The 19,087-nt window shown below is 40.1% G+C and overlaps 3 protein-coding genes across 6 annotated transcripts in view; 2 read left to right on the top strand and 1 right to left on the bottom strand.

The window, feature by feature from the left end:
* Positions 1-5,342, top strand: part of srp54 (signal recognition particle 54) — a 13,384-nt gene extending 8,042 nt beyond the window's left edge. For both annotated transcript variants that reach the window (XM_008398714.1, XM_008398715.2), the window contains exons 10-17: positions 702-850; positions 937-1,037; positions 1,926-2,012; positions 2,086-2,159; positions 2,839-2,947; positions 3,115-3,285; positions 3,695-3,790; positions 4,853-5,342. In XM_008398714.1, coding sequence (XP_008396936.1) covers positions 702-850; positions 937-1,037; positions 1,926-2,012; positions 2,086-2,159; positions 2,839-2,947; positions 3,115-3,285; positions 3,695-3,790; positions 4,853-4,944 — 879 coding nt within the window. In that variant the 3' untranslated portion in view covers positions 4,945-5,342. The remainder of the gene's footprint in view (positions 1-701; positions 851-936; positions 1,038-1,925; positions 2,013-2,085; positions 2,160-2,838; positions 2,948-3,114; positions 3,286-3,694; positions 3,791-4,852) is intronic.
* Positions 5,343-6,261: 919 nt separating this feature from the next.
* The window catches only part of sec23a (Sec23 homolog A, coat complex II component), a 20,174-nt gene continuing 7,348 nt past the window's right edge, over positions 6,262-19,087 (top strand). The window contains exons 1-12 of one of the 2 annotated variants that reach the window (XM_008398713.2): positions 6,262-6,344; positions 8,431-8,683; positions 9,382-9,439; positions 9,514-9,600; positions 9,681-9,917; positions 10,367-10,443; positions 11,405-11,549; positions 11,624-11,782; positions 12,790-12,905; positions 13,503-13,626; positions 13,718-13,798; positions 14,519-14,608. In XM_008398713.2, coding sequence (XP_008396935.1) covers positions 8,463-8,683; positions 9,382-9,439; positions 9,514-9,600; positions 9,681-9,917; positions 10,367-10,443; positions 11,405-11,549; positions 11,624-11,782; positions 12,790-12,905; positions 13,503-13,626; positions 13,718-13,798; positions 14,519-14,608 — 1,395 coding nt within the window. In that variant the 5' untranslated portion in view covers positions 6,262-6,344; positions 8,431-8,462. Of the gene's footprint in view, positions 6,345-8,413; positions 8,684-9,381; positions 9,440-9,513; positions 9,601-9,680; positions 9,918-10,366; positions 10,444-11,404; positions 11,550-11,623; positions 11,783-12,789; positions 12,906-13,502; positions 13,627-13,717; positions 13,799-14,518; positions 14,609-19,087 lie in introns of both variants that reach the window. The other variant, XM_017302632.1, reaches the window with a different exon arrangement.
* LOC103458124 (adenosine receptor A3) overlaps positions 16,148-19,087 on the bottom strand; it is a 4,108-nt gene continuing 1,168 nt past the window's right edge. For both annotated transcript variants that reach the window (XM_008398711.2, XM_008398712.2), the window contains 3 exons: positions 18,277-19,087; positions 17,539-17,692; positions 16,148-16,500 (listed from right to left, as the gene is read on the bottom strand). The exon at positions 18,277-19,087 is cut by the window's right edge. In XM_008398711.2, coding sequence (XP_008396933.1) covers positions 16,323-16,500; positions 17,539-17,692; positions 18,277-18,970 — 1,026 coding nt within the window. In that variant the 5' untranslated portion in view covers positions 18,971-19,087 and the 3' untranslated portion in view covers positions 16,148-16,322. The remainder of the gene's footprint in view (positions 16,501-17,538; positions 17,693-18,276) is intronic.

The raw sequence follows: 19,087 nt of genomic DNA, 5'->3' as shown, positions 1-19,087 counted from the left end.
AAACAAGTTTTTGTCTAAATTAAGGTGAATTCATGGTTCCTTTTTCCACATAGTGTTTATGATAAAAAAATAAAAAATTATGTGATCGGTATCGGTGATCGGCCCTCATGGGTGATCGGTATCGGCAGGAAAAAACCTGATCGGCACATCTCTACTTAAAACATTTATTTTTTTTAAAACACAGACATATATGTACTGAATTACAAATTGATCTGATAGCTGTGCACCAGAACAGCACACCAAAATACACCAATAGCTTCACTAGCTTAGTCAAAGATGGAAAAACAACTTTAATTTGTTCAGTCACTGTAAATAGGAGTAGAACAGCCAATGTAAAATGAATAATAAAGAAACAAACTGATAAAAGAAGAAGTTGACTACCTTGGTCAAACATGTAAAAATAAAATGTAACAAACATCTTTTAATGGTTCGGAAAGRGCAATTAGAAATTCTAAATACAATGTAAAATAAATAATAAAGCATAATGTTATTCAGAGCACAAAGCATAGAATTAGACTGACTAGATCTACCCTCATGGAATGGGGACATTGTCATGATATCTAATCTATAATTTTTTCAAGATCAATACCGATATTAATAACTAATCGGTTCACCTCTAGTGTCTTAAGTGTTTTTGGTGTCTAAGGATTTTTTTTTCTCTACTGTTATATTTTATGCTCCTCCTTTCTCTGTTCCCATAGCAACCTGATAACATTGTGTACGTGATGGATGCTTCCATCGGTCAGGCCTGCGAAGCCCAGGCTAAAGCTTTCAAAGACAAAGTGGACGTAGCGTCGGTCATCGTCACAAAGCTAGATGGACACGCCAAAGGAGGCGGAGCTTTGAGCGCGTAAGAACCTCTGCTGCACAGCGCTGCTCGGCTGGTTGGCCCGCGAGCCGATGGTTTACCCTCACTCTGTGATATTCTGTTGTTAGTGTGGCGGCCACCAGGAGTCCCATCATCTTCATCGGAACAGGGGAACACATCGACGACTTCGAGCCGTTTAAGACTCAACCTTTCATCAGCAAACTGCTGGGTAAAACCCTCCTGTGTTTCTGCTCTGACGGCACCTGCTGGTTCTACCAAGAATGTACYYCTGTTAGTTAGATGAAGGTTAGGGTTAGTTCATCTTTCTAACGTCTGATCACTGCCTCTGGGGAAAATGACCTTTCTTTCTATCCACGTTGCAGRGATTCTTTTCAGTGGAGCTCAGTGGAATWTTTGAGTTAAATTTGGATCATATGTAATTCCATCCCGTAGCGATTCATAGAAAAGCAAAGATCTACCCAAATAGTTAGAATTCTCAGAGTTCCAGCACAGACTAGATAKGTTCTGGATAACTGTGGACACAGAAAGAATTTGGGAAAAWTAGTTTTGTTTGCACATTTATATCCTGTGCCTTTTTTTGGTCTTTTTCCATCCATCCACCTGTCCTTCTGTATTTAAGAMCTGATCTCTGTCGAAATAACTGCTTTAAGTTGATCAGTAGGATTGGACAATCTGTTTGAGTATTGACTTGAATACTGTAGGAACAATGATTTAGTTCAATTCAAATCCAAAAATATTTTATTAATCCCAAAGGGAAATTAAATTTTAAAAAAACTTCAGAAAAATGGCAGATATGGCTTCTAGCAGCGTTAGCCTTTAGCAGCAGAACTACAGACACAGCTCAGGAAAACTGAGTCGGACCTGAACCACAMAAGTTTCATGTTCAGGTCAGGTGGRAGGGATGCAACTAAACATCATATTTTTATTTCTCATGTGTGTTTTATTTCTCACAGACTAMAAGTCCCAAAGTCCCACAGAATAAAGGACTTTGGTCCTTTGTTGTTGTTATTTTCCACCGCTACATTTAAATYTRCTGTTGAACCCATGCAGACATGCCGGAATTCTGCATCAAGTCAAAAGATGGTTTGTGTTGCAGGAATGGGTGATATTGAAGGACTGATCGACAGAGTGAACGAGCTAAAGCTGGATGACAACGAGGAGCTGATAGACAAACTGAAACATGGTGAGAACCCAGACGCCTCCACTGCAGCACCTGCTGCAGACACGGCTACTCACTCCTGATCTCTGACCTGCAGGTCAGTTCACGCTCAGGGACATGTACGAGCAGTTCCAGAACATCATGAAGATGGGGCCCTTTGGACAAATTATGGTAACTGAAGACTTCCTCTCAAATTATCTTAAAGGCGACCTATTATGCTTCCCTGAACATGTTGGGATAGCTCTGTGGGCGACAAAACATGTTTATCACATTTGTTGCACAAATCATTGTTGGGGCCTCTCTCACTTTAAATTCAATGAGCTGCTTCAGTGGTAAAACCCACTGACCAAGCTTGGGTTGGTAGGAAATGGCACTTTGTGACTTAACAGTCGGGAGGTTTTTGAAACTGCTCATTTTTCCAGACACCAAAAAGCATAAACTTATTGACAAAAAAATGGCTGTTTTTTCGTTTTCTATTTAAAGCGCTTGGTCTGTATTTAGAAGCAGTATTGTGCTTAATGGGTYGTCTTTAAGATCTTTGACTGCCTGTTCTTTTCTTTTTTCATGTAGCTGCTGGATTTCTGTTGACGTGTAAATAGTAAAACTATGTTGATTCAGCGTTTGTATGAGTAGATGTTGTTAGTTCCATAAGTTGTTTGCAACCCTAACTATACAATGTTCAAAAGGGCTGATATGCTGTAATCTAATACATAATGACCTTATTGATGATTGATCTGAGAACCTTGAAGAGGAGTTGTCTCTCTTTGTCCTGACTCTGGAACTGTGTGTGTGTGTGTGTGTGTGTGTGTGTGTGTGTGTGTGTGTGTGTGTGTGTGTGTGTTGCATTCAGGGTATGATTCCCGGCTTCGGTACAGATTTCATGAGTAAAGGAAATGAACAGGAATCAATGGCCAGATTGAAGAAGCTCATGACCATCATGGACAGCATGAATGACCAGGGTAACACACACTGTGACACTTACTCTCTCTCTCTACTGTTCTCTGAATTTGTCAAGCAGATCTGAATGTAGACGTTAGTTTGAACGGGATTTCTAATTACCTCAACCTATGAAAGATTAACGGAGAGGGTGAAGTCTCTGACTRACCTCACTACGTTTGCTTTACAGAACTGGACAGTAAAGATGGAGCGAAGCTGTTCAGTAAACAGCCCAACCGGATCCAGAGGGTGGCCCGTGGATCTGGAGTTGCCACCAGAGACGTTCAGGAGTTACTCACTCAGTACACCAAGTTTGCTCAGATGGTGAAGAAGATGGGAGGCATCAAAGGACTATTCAAAGGTACCAGTGAGCCACAATTCATGCCTAGAGGAGACTCTGATCTGGTTCTGATGTAGTGATGCAATGTTTCTTAATCAGAAGAGTAATGTTGGATGCTAGCTGTGCTAGCTGTGTTTGAGCAAACCACTGAACAACACGTCTTCCCTCACTTTATCAGTTTCTGAMCGGATGGAGATAACATGTCTGGATATTTAATAACCACTTTTAAAGGAGGACTATGTGAATGTAGAAAACTATGAATCACTTTGTAAAATCTTCTGAAGGATGAAGTGTTATTTGATTATGCAACACTTCCCAAAATCATGACCTGAAAGGAGAGCAAGAAAATAAAAACAACCTCAAGGTTTTTAGAAAATATGAGCATCTCTGGATTTATGTGCTAACATGTTTGTGATGTTTGGTGTTCCAGGAGGAGACATGTCCAAAAATGTGAACCCATCTCAGATGGCCAAACTGAACCAGCAGATGGCCAAAATGATGGACCCTCGGGTCCTGCATCATATGGGTAAGACCTGCTCTCCAGTACAACTCCCACAGTGAACATTCATCCACAGCTCACTTCACACCTTCACTTAATGACAGAATTCTTTAATTATAAAGAGGTGATTAAAAGACTCAAAAACAGATGTGAAGGAGTTGGAAGATGTAGAGAAATACCAAAATGCCTTAGTAAATCCAGTGAATCAGTCTGACAAGGTTGCTGAGGAATGTTATCTTCACAGCCTGGTATTGTATAAAAATAATTTTAAACTACAGTTTGTTGACATAAAATGGAAAGAGTTTTTTTTTTTTATTATTCTAAGTACCTGCTGGAGGAAGTATTTAAAATGGAAATAATAATAGGCCAAGTATTAACCTTTAGGAAGCCCCACAAGTTAAAGAAGCTTTCACAGTTATAGTAATGAACTTTTACAAAGAAACTGCTTGACTCTATTCAGCCAGGAATATTAGACTTGATGTATTCCCTTTGCTTTTAATAAGATTTGGTTGTATGTCAGTTAGGTTTTAAGTTACAAAAACTCCTCAAGTCTTTAAGAGGGGCCAAGGTTAAGAGAATCAGCTGTTGACAAATTTTACATATCAGAGTAATGAGTGCACTGCTCCAACATGTCCCACCTAAAGTCTGTTAGCAGCATCATCAGCCTGCACTGTCTGAACTGACATGAGTTTAATTCATGAGCAACTTTTTTTCATTTTCTCTTTAATGCCAGAAAATATTAAAATAAATCTAACTCACTTGTAAATGTTTTATAAAAAATAAACATTRTAAAACAGACTTTCATGCACAAAGCTGAAAAAATTACTAAAACAATACAGAATAAAATGTATTATTATGCCCTAGACATTAACGCCTAGTGCTCAAAAAACAGAYCATACGGACTTTTTTCAAACTTGTTTCTTTCAACAATCCAGATTTGGTTTCAAAAGCAGTTGGAGTTAAAATAGACTCCACCAGMTTGATGAGTTTTGCTTCATGTTATTATTATTTTTCCTGCACATATTTAAACGTCCCACAGCTCATCAAACAGTTGAATTTGTATCATTCTGTTATGTTTGTGTGTTTTAGGAGGCATGGCTGGTCTTCAGTCCATGATGCGTCAGTTCCAGCAAGGAGCTGCTGGCAACATGAAAGGCATGATGGGATTTAACAACATGTGACCTCCCACACAGCTGATGCCTTAATACAGAAGAGGAAACTCTTCTCCTCCTTGCAGGTGGAGGAGGTGGGGCAAACCCTGTCTTTTGCTGCTTTGCACCAACAAATAAAATACAGTTTGTCCTTTAAGAAAAACAGTGAAGGTAAATTGTGAGTTTAAAGGAATAGTTGAACTTTTCAGCAAATGTTTTTGTTTGTCAGAGAAACCTCCGGAATGCTCCTCTGTCTTATGGAAGATGAGCTGATATTTAACGGGCCTCATTACCTTTGGTTGGTAAAAATGTTTTCATGTAAAATTAAAACATAGTTTGAACCATTACAGGAGTAAATGGCACAGGATGAAATTGGGTAGTGACAGTATTTTTGTCATAATAAAAAATTTTTATTGCATCATTTTAAACCTGGTGTGTATTTATTTCATTGACTGATGAAATTACACCAAGTTGAGCTGTTTTAAGGTTTTTAAACTGTGTGGGCTGCACAATGGCGCAGTAGGTAGGACTGTTGTAGCAAGAAGGTCCTGGGTTCRATACTTTAAAGTCTCCCTAGGTACGAGTGTGTGTATGGGTGTTTGTCCTGTCTGTTTGTGTCTAAGTACGAGTGTGTTTGTACTCTCTCTGTGTTGTCCTGCGACGGACTGGCAATCTGTCCAGGGTGACCCCGGCTCTCAACCGAAATGTCTTGCTGGAGATGCGCACCAGCATCCCTCCAGACCCCACTAGGGACAAGGGTGCAGGAAAATGGATAGATGGCTTTTAAAAAGTTTAGGAAAGCCCTGAAGATGATTATATAGCTTTGAATTAAAAGAAAATGCGTTATTTCCATGTTATAAAAAAACCCCGAACAAACCAGATCTCGGTAAGAGAATTATKAAATTCTCTTACTGGTTCCATGTTCATCTGTTCATTTGTTCTTTGTGGGGCTGATGTTTTGAGGTGATGTTCAGCYTTGGTTTTCTGCCATTCAGACTGCTTTGCATGTTGGGTAAAGCATTTTTGTCAAGATCTGCTACATGGTTTTTGGCGAACTGAACTTATTTTKACCTCTTTAAAAAAAAAAAACATTGATCATCTTGAAGAAATTCACATGCTTAACTTACAAGAGCAGAGGAGATGTTCCTGACAAACATTTAGAGCAGCTCCGTTTTTCACCATTAATAGTTCTATCAATTATGTATTATGTACTTTTCCCTCCTATGAGTTGTGACAAATAATGTTTGTTTTTGTAGAAGTTTATTGTTTGTGATGTCTTTGGAGCGACGAGGAATGTGGCTTCTCTGTTTCACTCAGAGTGAGACCTCTTSCTTCGCATACCTTCTGTGTCTTGACGTGGCAACCGCTGCCGCCATATTGTTTTACTTCGTTGTCAGCGCGAGGAGAGGAGCGGCGGGTTCGCAGCAGCGGTAAGTTCTGACTTTCTTTTGAAACACTTTCTCGGCTGCACCCGAGAGATCTTTGGCTTCGCCTGGAACACATTCTGCTCCCGTATGGGCTGTAGCTGCTTCTGGGCAGCCTAAGTGAAKCTGCCACCCACCCGCCTGGTAGCAGGAGATGACCTGAGGTTTAAACGGATTTGTTTAGCATCTTTGGGAGTCCACATTTATCAGCTGTAAACACGAAACACACRGTGAACCTAGTGATGTCAGTCAGGCTAWAGACTTGTGCTGTTCTACACACCTTTCTTCGAATATATAGATATGCTTAAAGTTAATGTGAGCCAAAGTATAACCAAGTCAGTGAAAACCGACGGGTGTTGGTCGCTCGGTGGGTGGCTGGGTGGGTGAGGGTTTTATATATTTATAAAATTACTATAAACATATTGAGAGTTGGATAAAKAATGATCTCGTAGCTGAAGGATTGGCCACTCAACAGAAGCAACTTYCCTCCCWGACATTTAAAGTCTGATCAATAAGCCTGCTGCTGCTGCAGCTGCATTATCCTGCATTTGTTTTCTGAAATCAACAGCAAGCTAACTAGTCTCCAGATCATGTACTCTTTATATGGGGGGGATTGGGGTTAGGTTTAAACTTATCCACATTTGATCATGTTTCCACCTCAAAGTTCAGTTTATTTTATGCATAATTGTAAAGTGGCCATGAAAATGACACCTGGATTTCTGAACCTTTTGCAAATACAAAGCTGAAAACTGTGGAATGGATTATGTAGTAAAGCCCACTTTATTGTGTGAGCCTTAAATAAACCCAGTACGGAAATTTGAGGAAATTATTACTTAATAACAAACCTGTGGGGGATCTGATTTATGATATCGGGTTGCTTTGTTTTATCAAGTCAATATTTGCCAAGATTACATACTCTAACGGTTTCTTCCCAGCTTGTTCCTTTCCTCTATCGCCATATGCCTCCGAAGTGGTTGAGGTCAAGTCAGTAATTCTGCACAGTAAGCTGGGATTCCTCAGATGGATAACTATTTGCCATTTAGCATTAATAAATGGAATATGAGTACATTGTATTATAACTGGGGTCGAACTGGAATGTACAAGACTGATTTTGGACCAGTCTGACTAGATTGCATTGAATTAAATGTAAGCTTCTTGATTTGTATTGGACTTGTTGGTTTGGCAAAGTGCATTGAGATGATAGTTGTGAGTTGGTCCTTTATTTTAAATTTTTTAAAAACATGAGAAGTTTTTAAAAAATTCAATAAAACTAGTCCAAGGTTTCCCCCAGTGTATTATAAGCCTGGTGGCCCGCCATGCTTTGCTTCCCCCCCCAAAAAATCTAGAATTTTTCCAATACTGGAAAAATTCTAGATTTGGTATTGATGATAGAGTACCTGATCCATAAGTCAAATTTTATGCTTTGGGCTCTGAGTGACATCATGCTTTGTTATTCATTTTACATTATATTAAGAATTCTGAATTGTAAGTACTGTAGTCAGCCTTTTATTATAATCGGTTTCAGTTTCTTTATTTGTTTTCCATTAGCTGTTCCACTCCTAATTACACTGACTGAACAAATGAAAGCTGTTTTTCCATGTTGAAACTAGTAAATTTATTGATATATTTCAGTGTGCTCTATTAGTGCAAAGTTGGCAAATTAATTTGTAATTCAGTACATTTACATACGTTTTTTTTTTTTTTTTTTTTAAAGAAAAGTTTTATGCCATTTCAGCTGTTTTTCTGTATTGGATCGAATCGACCGATACTAGGCCTCAGATATTGGTATCTGCAACAGAAGTGAAAAAAAGTGGATCTTTGCATTAAAAAAAAGCACTAAGCTAATTTTAATCATCACACAACAATTCCAAATAAAAATGTGACGACAATCAACTGCATTGATTTAAAACAGAAAAGCAGCAATTATTCCCACTACATTGAAACTGTGTTGTGATCAGTTGCAGAAGAGAAACGAATCAAAGTTTCACTCTTTTAGCGTGTCTTGATTGACATATTTAACCTTTGAACCCTGACGTTCCACTGACCATTGTGCTTGTTGTTTACTGTACTCTAAGTCTGCCAACCCCCACAGCTTTCCTGTGACCTTGTGACCCTTGCTTCGACATGGCCACCTTCGCCGAGTACATCGCTCAGAACGAGGAGCGTGACGGCGTCCGCTTCAGCTGGAACGTCTGGCCTTCCAGCCGTCTGGAGGCGACCCGCATGGTGGTGCCGGTGGCCGCTCTGTTCACACCACTGCGGGAGAGAAGCGACCTGCCCCCAATCCAGTACGAACCCGTCCTGTGCAGCCGTGCCACCTGCCGTGCGGTCCTCAACCCACTCTGGTACGCCTCACCTGCTGCCCTTCCACCTGTGTGTAACTCACCAGTCTGTGTAGAACTTTGTCCCTTAGAGATGCAAATCTTTCAGTGTCCAACGATTTGATTTTTTTTTTTTTTTAGGCTCACTGTTTAATTCAGAAACCAATTTTCTATTGAAACAGTGTAGAGATTCTGTTTCAATTAATGAAATTAAATTTTGATTTATTTTGAACAAGTAAAGTGACTCATAATTAAGAAAACAATAAAATGTCATAATAATAATCAAACATAAAAAACCAAATCTTCCATGTGCAGTTTGAAGTGGAGTAAGAAGAAAACAAACCCCCAGCTGTCTCATCCAAATATGTCTTATACTCTACATATTTGTGCATCTAATTTTTACTCATGTCATAATTTGTTCTCTTTCCAAATTATATTTATTCAAGGAATTATGTGACTGACGAGAGGAAAAGACAGAGAAAACAAATGGAACATTTATCTAAAACTATTCTCTAAGTTACCATATGATATCAAATTCCATATGTTTCTTCTTTTTTTCTTTAAAGTAGGTTTGTGTGTAAAATTCTGTAACTTAAATTACCAGTAGGTTAGCTTAGCTGTCCGGCTAAGCTAACCTAAATAAAACACAATTATTCAAAATATATACATTTTTTCCTCCTGCACCTCCACTGTCCCTCTGTCTTCCTCTCCACCTGTTTCAGCCAAGTGGACTACAGAGCCAAGCTGTGGGCCTGTAACTTCTGCTACCAGAGGAACCAGGTGAGTGGGGTCCTGCTGTGGGGACGGGAGAACAGTGATCCAGAGAGACTGACACCCGACCCTCTTCTTCTCAGTTTCCTCCATCCTACGCCGGCATCTCAGAGGTGAACCAGCCCGCTGAGCTGCTGCCTCACTTCTCCACCATCGAGTATGTTGTGCAGGTGAGAAAGCTGCAGCGTGAGACCGACGAGCGGCTCGCCTCGCTGCCACATGCTTGACCAACTCTGTTTTCCGGCACCAGCGGGGCCCTCAGATGCCGCTTGTCTTCCTGTACGTGGTGGACACCTGCATGGAGGACGAGGACTTGCAGGCTCTGAAAGAGTCTCTGCAGATGTCCCTGTCTCTGCTGCCCCCCACCGCTCTGGTGGGACTCATCACCTTTGGACGCATGGTTCAGGTCCACGAGCTGGGCTGTGAGGGGATCTCCAAGAGTTACGTCTTCAGAGGCACAAAGGACCTGAACGCCAAGCAGCTGCAGGTAAATGGAATCCTGGTCATTTAAGGTGTCGTTTATCATTTATCGTGATACATTTTGGTTTGTCGTTTTCACAATAAATTTCAATTAGTGATGTTTAAAACCACCCAGAGCTGTCCGTATTGTCAGGATTCAGAATCAGAATATGCTTTAGTGATGCAAATCACATTTTATGTGACCGGTGTCCCAAAGTAGTGTATTACAAATGCTGTCATGCTTTAACAGCCATACAGTTACCTAATAAAGTAATAATAAATAGTTATTTTTGTTTTTTTTAGTGTTATCACAATAGTACAACAAAATATTGTGATAAAACCTGAAGTCATATAGCTCCACCCTTATGTCTCAGTCTTTACCTGTCCAGGTTTTGGACTCTTTAATCCTTCACAGCTAAAAAAATCAAAGACGTGGTTGTATGATAAACATATGATACGATATGATTTTTGTTGCAGGACATGCTCGGTCTAACAAAGCCCTCTGCAGCTCAGGGTCGAGGGCCTCAAACCTCCCAGCAGCCTCTGTCCAACAGGTAAGATCGTTAGAAATGCTGACCAGCCAATATCCAGTCTGACCCACCAGCACTAATTTTAGAGACACTATGTAACTTTTATAAAATAGGCTTTTTTTTCTTTTTTTTTTACATATTTGTTAAAACTGTCACTATGCCCTATAACAGGGGTGTCCAAAGTCGGTCCTGGAGGGCCGGCATCCTACATGTTTTAGTTCTCTCCCTGGTGGTAGTAACAACCTCCTCAGCGAGTCAGTGTTCTGCTTAGGCCTTCTAATGAGCCATCATTTGAAGCAGATGTGTAAAACCAGAAAACTAAAACATGCAGGATGCCAGCCCTTGAGGACCGACTTTGGGGACCCCTGCCCTATAACATAATATAATATGAGACAGACGAGCTGTGAACAACGAAGCTCATCTGCCTCTTCCCTGTGGTCCTACCGCAGAAACAACCAATCAGAGCCAGGAGGCGGGTCTTACCACTGTCAGTCACACTCCTGTATGCACTGCTCATCCTTGCTCTCTGCTCCCCCACAGCAGAGCCTGTCATGAATACCAAGGCTAGTTCATGTAGCCACCAGTGATGGCGAATTAACAGTTATTTTGTAAAGTTAGGTTGATTTTCCATCATTAACTCATTTGCAGAAAAAAGTATTGACTACATGGGGCTGGGTGTAATGGAGAGTGCTAAGGCCCTCCCCCTGACTGTGATTGGTTGTTTCTGACTGAGAATTGTATTTCTGCAGATGGCAGTAGAACCACTGGCAAGTTCATGAAGGAAGAGAAGCTTGATTTTTTTTTTCTCTAAAATTTGTCTCATACTTTCAGGACATAATGATAGTTTTAACAAATATGTAAAAAAAAATATATTTTTCATAAAAGTTACATTCTGCAGCTATAAGATGTTTTTGTCAGTATTTTTGTCACTTGATTAAAGTGTGGTGGCCGCGTGCCGGGCTCCTGTTTCTCTTTTTGACTTCAGGTTCTTGCAGCCAGTGCAGAAAATTGACATGAACCTGACTGACCTGTTGGGGGAGCTGCAGCGCGACCCCTGGCCTGTCACTCAGGGGAAGAGGCCGCTGCGCTCGCTGGGTGTCGCCATGTCTATTGCTGTGGGGCTTCTGGAGGTGAGGGGTCAGGTCTCAGGTCTCATCGTCATGACGACGCAGTGCAAAATCTGACTGACTCTCCCTCCATTCAGTGCACCTTCCCTAACACCGGCGCCCGGATCATGACGTTCATCGGGGGCCCTGGTACGCAGGGACCAGGGATGGTGGTCGGGGACGAGCTGAAGACCCCCATCAGGTCCTGGCATGACATCGAGAAGGACAATGCCAAGTTCATGAAGAAAGCTACCAAGGTGAGTCACTGCTACGGTCTGTGTCCTTAAAGTCAAATGTCATTACTACTGCACTTTTCCTACAATAAGTGCGCTTTTACAGTTGTTAAAAGAAGAAACAACCTTCAATAATCACAGCAAAAAGTCTGAAGAGATGTTAATTAGACAACTAATTATTAGGCTCATTTTAAAAGTATTTTGAAATTTTGAAATCTGTCTTTTGTGTCTTTTATAATGCTATTTATAATATTTTAAAATGTATTTATGAATTCTGTACAACACTTTGGCACCTCAGGTGATGTAAAGTGTTTTATTCACGTTCAGTTCAAATTTAAAAATACTTCATTGATAATTCTAACCTGATTGACTCATATTAATTCAAATTATAAAGAAAACTGGAAGTGTCTTGGTATGGGACAGCATCTCCCTCCCTGGAAAACATGAGATTCTGCAGCCAGAATCAAAGTGCTTTACAAGGCAGCCATTGAACCCAGGACAACGTGCCAAGTGGCAGACTGCAAAACACACAATCTTAACAAATAGTTTTGGTTTAGTTTCCAATGCAAATAGATTAGTTCACTTTAAACTCACAAGGAGTTTACAAGCAACTTTTTAACAAGACATAGGAGGTTATTTTAAGTTAGTTTCTTAACATTAATAAAAACCTACTAGTTCCAGTGGCAGTTTTTTTTTCTCAATTATAACATGGGAAAATGTCTTGCAAGTTCATAAACCTGCCTATCTAACTATTACTTTTTTATATCAATATTAAAGAATTATTGACTTAAAACAGTCTCATATATTTAGTTGAAAAGTTGTTTGTGAGTTAGTTTAGTTTTATTTCAAGGGTATCAAGATTTTGTGTTGTTGCAGTGTGGAAAGGATTTGGCATTTCATTGGTTGGCACTATAGTACAGAAATAATCGACCCAACACTAAATCTGTTTTATTGGGGTGTGAAGTTGCATTCCGGCAGCCTCGGGTTAAACATCTGTGTCTAAACTGTGTGTGTTGATCTGTGTGTCGCAGCATTTCGAGGCTCTCGCTAACAGAGCTTCCACTAATGGCCACATCATCGACATTTACGCCTGCGCTCTCGATCAGACGGGTTTGCTGGAGATGAAATGCTGCCCCAACTACACAGGGTAAACACACACATCTGGATGTCTGTTGTAGGGACCCTCAGTGTCATAATGCTTTCCCCAAAAAACACTGATCCATGTCCAGGTCTCAAGCCTAAAACCCAGCTGGACCTGAGCACTCAGTCTATCTCTGCAGCCGAGGTTTTGAAAAAGGAAAATAAATAGCTGCTTGAACATGGAATGCTAGAACATTAAAATCATACACAAATTATGATTATTATGATGATGATGATGATGATGATGATAATGATTATTATTATATAATTGTTTTTTGTTATTAATATTGGATTGGTGCATCTCTAATCAAATTGATTTCATGCTGATTGAAGGTTCTCCACTTGTTTGTGGTCATAATGTGTCAAAAGGGGGAAAAGTTTAACAAAAAATATACATTCCCTAAAGTAGCACATTTATAGCATTTTTAATTGCTTCTTTGTTTCTGTAATAATTATCATAACTTCTGTAACAATTTAGTAATATGCTTACACTGCTCACTATCTTGGTAGCATTCTGGAAGACATTTTGAATGTAGTTGGTTGCTTGTACAAATGGTTGTAAGAAATTTTTTATTTTTTTTCAATGCCTTTTCTGTTTTGTCAGAGGATACATGGTGATGGCCGACTCCTTCAACACGTCTCTGTTCAAACAAACCTTCCAGAGGGTTTTCACCAAAGACGTCCAGGGATCGTTCAAGATGGCCTTTTCTGCCACACTTGAGGTCAAGGTATGAACCAGAAAGCCAGCAGGAGGCAGCAGAGCTCTTCCCCGGCTCGTCTGTTCCACGCAGTAATGAATGTTGTTCTGTCCTGCTACAGACATCCAGAGAGATCAAAGTGTGTGGCGCGATCGGCCCCTGCGTGTCTCTGAGCGCAAAAGGACCCTGTGTGTCTGAAAACGTAAGACTCACTGCCACCACTTTATCACACTGTCCCCTACAGGCGCACACGGGAACAACAGAGTGAAATGCTCTCATTATCAAACATGCAGACATTTTCAGCTTAGATTCTGTCAGATATGAACACATCCCACAGCAGTTCTAGGATTTTATTTTAAGTTAAGTCAGGAGAACATTAAGCTGAGATCAGTCCACAAATGCATATATTTGTTTTCTATCAGTTTACGTTACATATTAACTTAGACTGGCAGCATTTGGAGACTATTTGTATCAAGTAATTTTCGTCTGGATGTTTGTGCAGCAACAATTTTTGTTTGTGTTGCTTTTGCTTTAAAGATATTAATGAAAGTTTAAAGGCCATTTTGATTTAGTAAAGGTGTGGGGGTCTGGTTGACCCTTTGAACTTTAAACCTTCGTTAATATCTTCTAAGCTGAAGCAGCACAAACAAAAAACTAACAAAAAACCTGCACAAATATAGTCAAGCTGATTGACACCAATTTTGTCTGATTTGAATTGAAGAAGAGGGAGGGGCCAACTTCACTCAAGTGTTGGAGGGTCATAATGCTGCCTCTTACAGATACTGCTTGAGTTGGTAGAGAAAAGAAAGAAAAAACAAGAATACAGTTACTCTTATGTTTACCCCTGCTCATCTTTTCAGTGCCATGTAAACGATCTGAAAGCAATGTAATGTTGTCAACACTGTGAACCTTCTTATTTCAGGAGATTGGGACGGGAGGAACCTGCCAGTGGAAGATCTGCGGTCTTGATGCCAGCACAACGCTGGCTCTTTACTTTGAGGTCGTGAACCAGGTATGTACACCTAACCTCCATCTAGACCCAGGAGAACAATGAGGACAGTTTTAACTTCTACATTAAACGTAAACTGCGGTTGAATGATGGTACAAAAACATGTCCGTCCGTCCAGCCATCTGTCCGTCCGTCCATCCATCCATTTTCTATACACCCTTGTCCCTTGTGGGGTCGGGAGGGTTGCTGGATACAAAAACATGTGATATGCAAAAATATTGGTGGATGTCACAATAAAGATACAGCTTGGGATAAATAAACTTGAAATTAAAAAGGCTTCCTGTCTTTCTGAGTTAGGTTCACAGCCAATACAGGCCAAAGATAATGAGTAGTTTAACCAGCTATTAAAGACAAACAAACATAATCATTTCCACCTCAACCATAAGGTTTTATTGGAGTGATTGTGTCTGTCTGACTAGTGAGGTTCTGGCTAGTTTCTAGTTCTAGTTTCTTATTGACTAATTAATTATTATTAGATGGACTTCTTTTGCTCTTGATGAAGAAGCCTGATATAGAAGTTATTGACTGAGACACTCCAGTTCTGTCATAGTGTGGAGACTTCATAAAGGATCAAAGAGAAATAAATCTTTTAGATTTCTCACAATATTATTACAATGTGTGATTGTCTTGTCTTGTTTAATCATCTTATGCAGCTGTAAAAATGACCATAAAAACTTGAGTTTTATTTGATTCTAATGCATTTTTTTGTTTTGTTTTGTGAACAGTCTGGAACCATTCTTGGCTCACATATGAAACTGTAAGAACAGATTTTTGTTGCTAGCCGACTCTCCAAAAGAATACATTTGTGAATCTCGTTATGTCCTAAAATAACCAACAGATGGCAGCACAACACTGCAAAATGTTGTGAAGTTACAGATGGGGGTTAGTTCATGGCTTTATTAAAGACATTCACTGACCTGTTCTTAATATCCTCCTGACTACCAGTAGTTCATTTTTGTCCTCTGTAGAGGACATTTCTAAACTTGAACATCTCCCACCCCCTGCATTCTACTGAATTAATTCCTTTTGGTATCTACAGAGGACATTTAGGGCTTTTCAATGATGCCACATGTGAAGGGGTGGGACTTTTGTACGTACCTTATTCTAATTCATAAAAATGCCATTTATCAGTAATAGCACATTTTATGGGAAGAGACAAAGTAAGTGCATAAAACCTTTTATTACCTTACAAGACTGGGGGATTTAAAAAAAAATGGTGATTGGGCAATATTTTTTTTTTCCTGGTAGTCAGGAGGATATAACAATCTTTTTGCTTTTGACATAATATTAATGAAGTCATAAGTGCAAAGTTCATATATATTTAAGCAGATTATTCCATTATTCGTGCATTATAACTTATATACCTTAAAAATATGATCCACATCTCGGCAAATTTGAATTTGACACAAACTTTCCCATCCCTTTTGTTACCAGTTCAGATTTAGATGGATAATTTATTAGTAGCTGTATAGTTATAGTTGAGGATGTATGTTTACCCCTAACATGCATCCTCAAACCAGGCTTATTGCATCTAGTTTCCTCTCAATTAATTAATTTATTTTATTTTTTCAATATTATAGCTTCAATTCTTCTTCAGTTAGTAGAAACAATCACCTAATTAGTTCTTCTTGCTAGAAGATCTAATTAGCCGTGGTGGTGTTCACTGAGCTGAAAGGTAAAAATAAAATTTCTGAGGGTCAGACAAGCCGGTAATTGGTCAAGTTTGGCTGCGTGAATAACAGAGGTCGGCCTCCGACATGGGAGTTTCAGTTGATGGAGTGGTGGTATGGAGTGAGGTCAGGCCGACAGACTTCTGGAAAGGCTGCAGAGGAAACATCCCAGACCACATCTGATGTAATTTGCCCAGACTTTGTCGCACTGCTGACCTGTATCTCCTGGACTCAGAGAAAAGTGGATTATTAAAAACAGAATAATGAGATGAAGTTTTTTTGTTTTTTTACTTTGATAGGTGCTTTAAAGGGGCAGTATTATGTGACTTCCAGGCCGCATAGTAACAGTTAATTGATAGCACAATCAAGTAACTGTTACCTTCAGTTGTTCTAAATAAACTGTATTATTTTAATATATGACTTAAAAGAAATTTGACTTTGTAATTAAATGTCTTAATATTGGATCTCTGGCTCTTTAAGAAACTCCTGTTCTTTCTGAAACTCTGCCTTCAGGAAGTCACCACAACATGGCTCCTCTATTAACCCTTTAACAATGTTTTAAAAGTGTTGCTCTGATAAGTAGCTCCTATAACGGGCTCAGCACATTTGCTAATTGCTGCTGACTAGTCTGAAGGAGCTGAGAGGAGGAGGCCGGCTCTGAAATGCAGATGCTCAGAAGCTTGGAAACAGCAGCTCTGAGGAGGAGCTGTGTCTTGAAGGCGGAGCTAGATCCAACTGCGCATTTTGCACAGCTTAATGGTTGATATGGAGATTAAAAGATTTCTCAAAAAATGCATTTAAGAATCAAAGCAGCACTCCAAGTATATTCTAGATGAAGGAATAACATTATAACATGATGTAAAGCTCAGAAAGATCAATTTGACATAATACTGCCCATTTAAGATTTTCTTTTTCCAACCTCGGAAATTCAAAAATGTGCTCTCATACATCACAGCCCACCACTCTCTAATGGTTTTTATTTGTTGTGCATTAGAAACGTCCTATCTCTCTAGAGATTGGTCAGTTTTGAATGCTTGTCAGAAATGGCTCCAGGAGTTTTCCCAGCTTGTGTTTGAAGTTAGTTTCATTTAAGAATGCACATCTTTGGCCACACCCATCCTGTCTGTGATCGGCACCAGGTCTCAGGTGTGTGTGTTTTGTTTTTGTTTTTGTTTCCTACTTGAAGTAAGCCAGTGTTTTCTTACAGAATGGCAAGTGTAAGCGCTGTGCTCTCATTTTTCCACTGTGTGGAGTCCTGCTTACCTGTGTGTCATGTAGATGACCCAGGGGTTGAGGGCAGCACTGGACAGAACCAGGCAGATAGACAGAGCCGAACTTGCTGCTGAACTCTGCTGACCGCTGAGCGTCTCATACACACACACTGCGATGTACGGCAGCCAACAGATCATCAAATACACTGCGGACAGACATGGTGTTGTTACAAATAACTTTTATCGACCCACAAAGTACCAGCTGGCACTGGGAGAAATCATTAAATGTTGTTTCAGGAAACTAAAAAAAAAAAAAAAATCAAACGATGGCTTTTAAAGTTAATTTTCAGTCGAAACTTAATTTTGTCTGGTAAATTTGCAGATGAGTGTTAGCAGTTCAACATTTCTTCATGCTGATAGTGCAGTTATCGGAAAACAACACAAATTTACGGGATTTGCTTCAGGTAGATTCCAGATGTAGAGAAGTATAGAACAAAAGTTTTCAAATTTAATTTCGTATTTTATTGTCTGTGTCCATTCATCTGTCCAATTAAGTGTCTGTTTGTTCCTCTCGCCATCCATCTATCCATGCACCTGTTCATCGTCTATGCATTTATTTATCCTTTTATTCATCTGTCCTCCAGCCTATCTCTATCCATCCCTCCCTCCATACATGCTGTTTTTCTAAGCCTGAGCTGGTATTAAATGATTCCTGCTAAATATCTCAGGACTGTAGCAACATTTGACAAATAAGCACGGTGACCGTTCAGAGGCCAAAGAGTAAACCTACCTGAGTTGGTGATCATCACCATGGAGCCCTTCAGGTAGATCTTTGCCGGAACGTTGACACAGTGCCTCTCAGTGCTCACAAACATTCCTCTTCTAGCCTGTTTCCTGGCAACGTAGATCATGTATCCATGCACAGAGCACATGGTGAAGATCGGCATCATGATGGTGGTCACCATCCACACCATCACAAAGTGCTTGTTTTGAGGAATGAACTCTGGGCAGCAGAGGAAGCGGGTCTTGCTGTAAGCGTAGCTGCCAAAACCCATTATGGGCAGAGAGGCGATAAGTATGCAGAAAAGCCACATCAGTGCCAGCAGAAAGCTGCTCCTCCTGGTGGTCCAGATGTTGCTGTAATTGAGGGCGAAGCAGATCTCCATGAACCTGTCCACTGTGACCCAGGTGAGGGACTGAATGGAAGAAGACTGTAAGAGGAGGAGGATGAAGCCGCTCCACTGACAGAGGTCACTCTTGCTGGGGTATACAGTCGAGGACACGCTGTTGTAAACTCCAAAGGGAATGATTAAGAGTCCGATAGCCAGGTCGCTGAGACTGAAGCTCAAGGTGAGGACCAGTGTGTTGGACTGAAGCTGTTTGTTTAGCAGCAACACAGTCAGAATGAAAATGTTTCCAAAGACGGCTGCTGTACCAGACAGAACCATGGACATAGCAAATAACACCCGTGCCTCATTTTCCATCTTCAGATGATCCCTTATGGAACTCTGATCAGACAATATATGTAAGCATCACTTATGTCCTCCTGTATGATTGGAGGGAATTTTCACAGTTCTTAGAAGAATTATTCTCCACTTTTA

The sequence above is a fragment of the Poecilia reticulata genome, linkage group LG22 (assembly GCF_000633615.1).
Source record: "Poecilia reticulata strain Guanapo linkage group LG22, Guppy_female_1.0+MT, whole genome shotgun sequence".
Classification (NCBI taxonomy): Eukaryota; Metazoa; Chordata; class Actinopteri; order Cyprinodontiformes; family Poeciliidae; genus Poecilia; species Poecilia reticulata.
The sequence above is the reverse complement of the archived record's forward strand: the minus strand, read 5'-3'. Positions and strand labels throughout refer to the sequence as shown.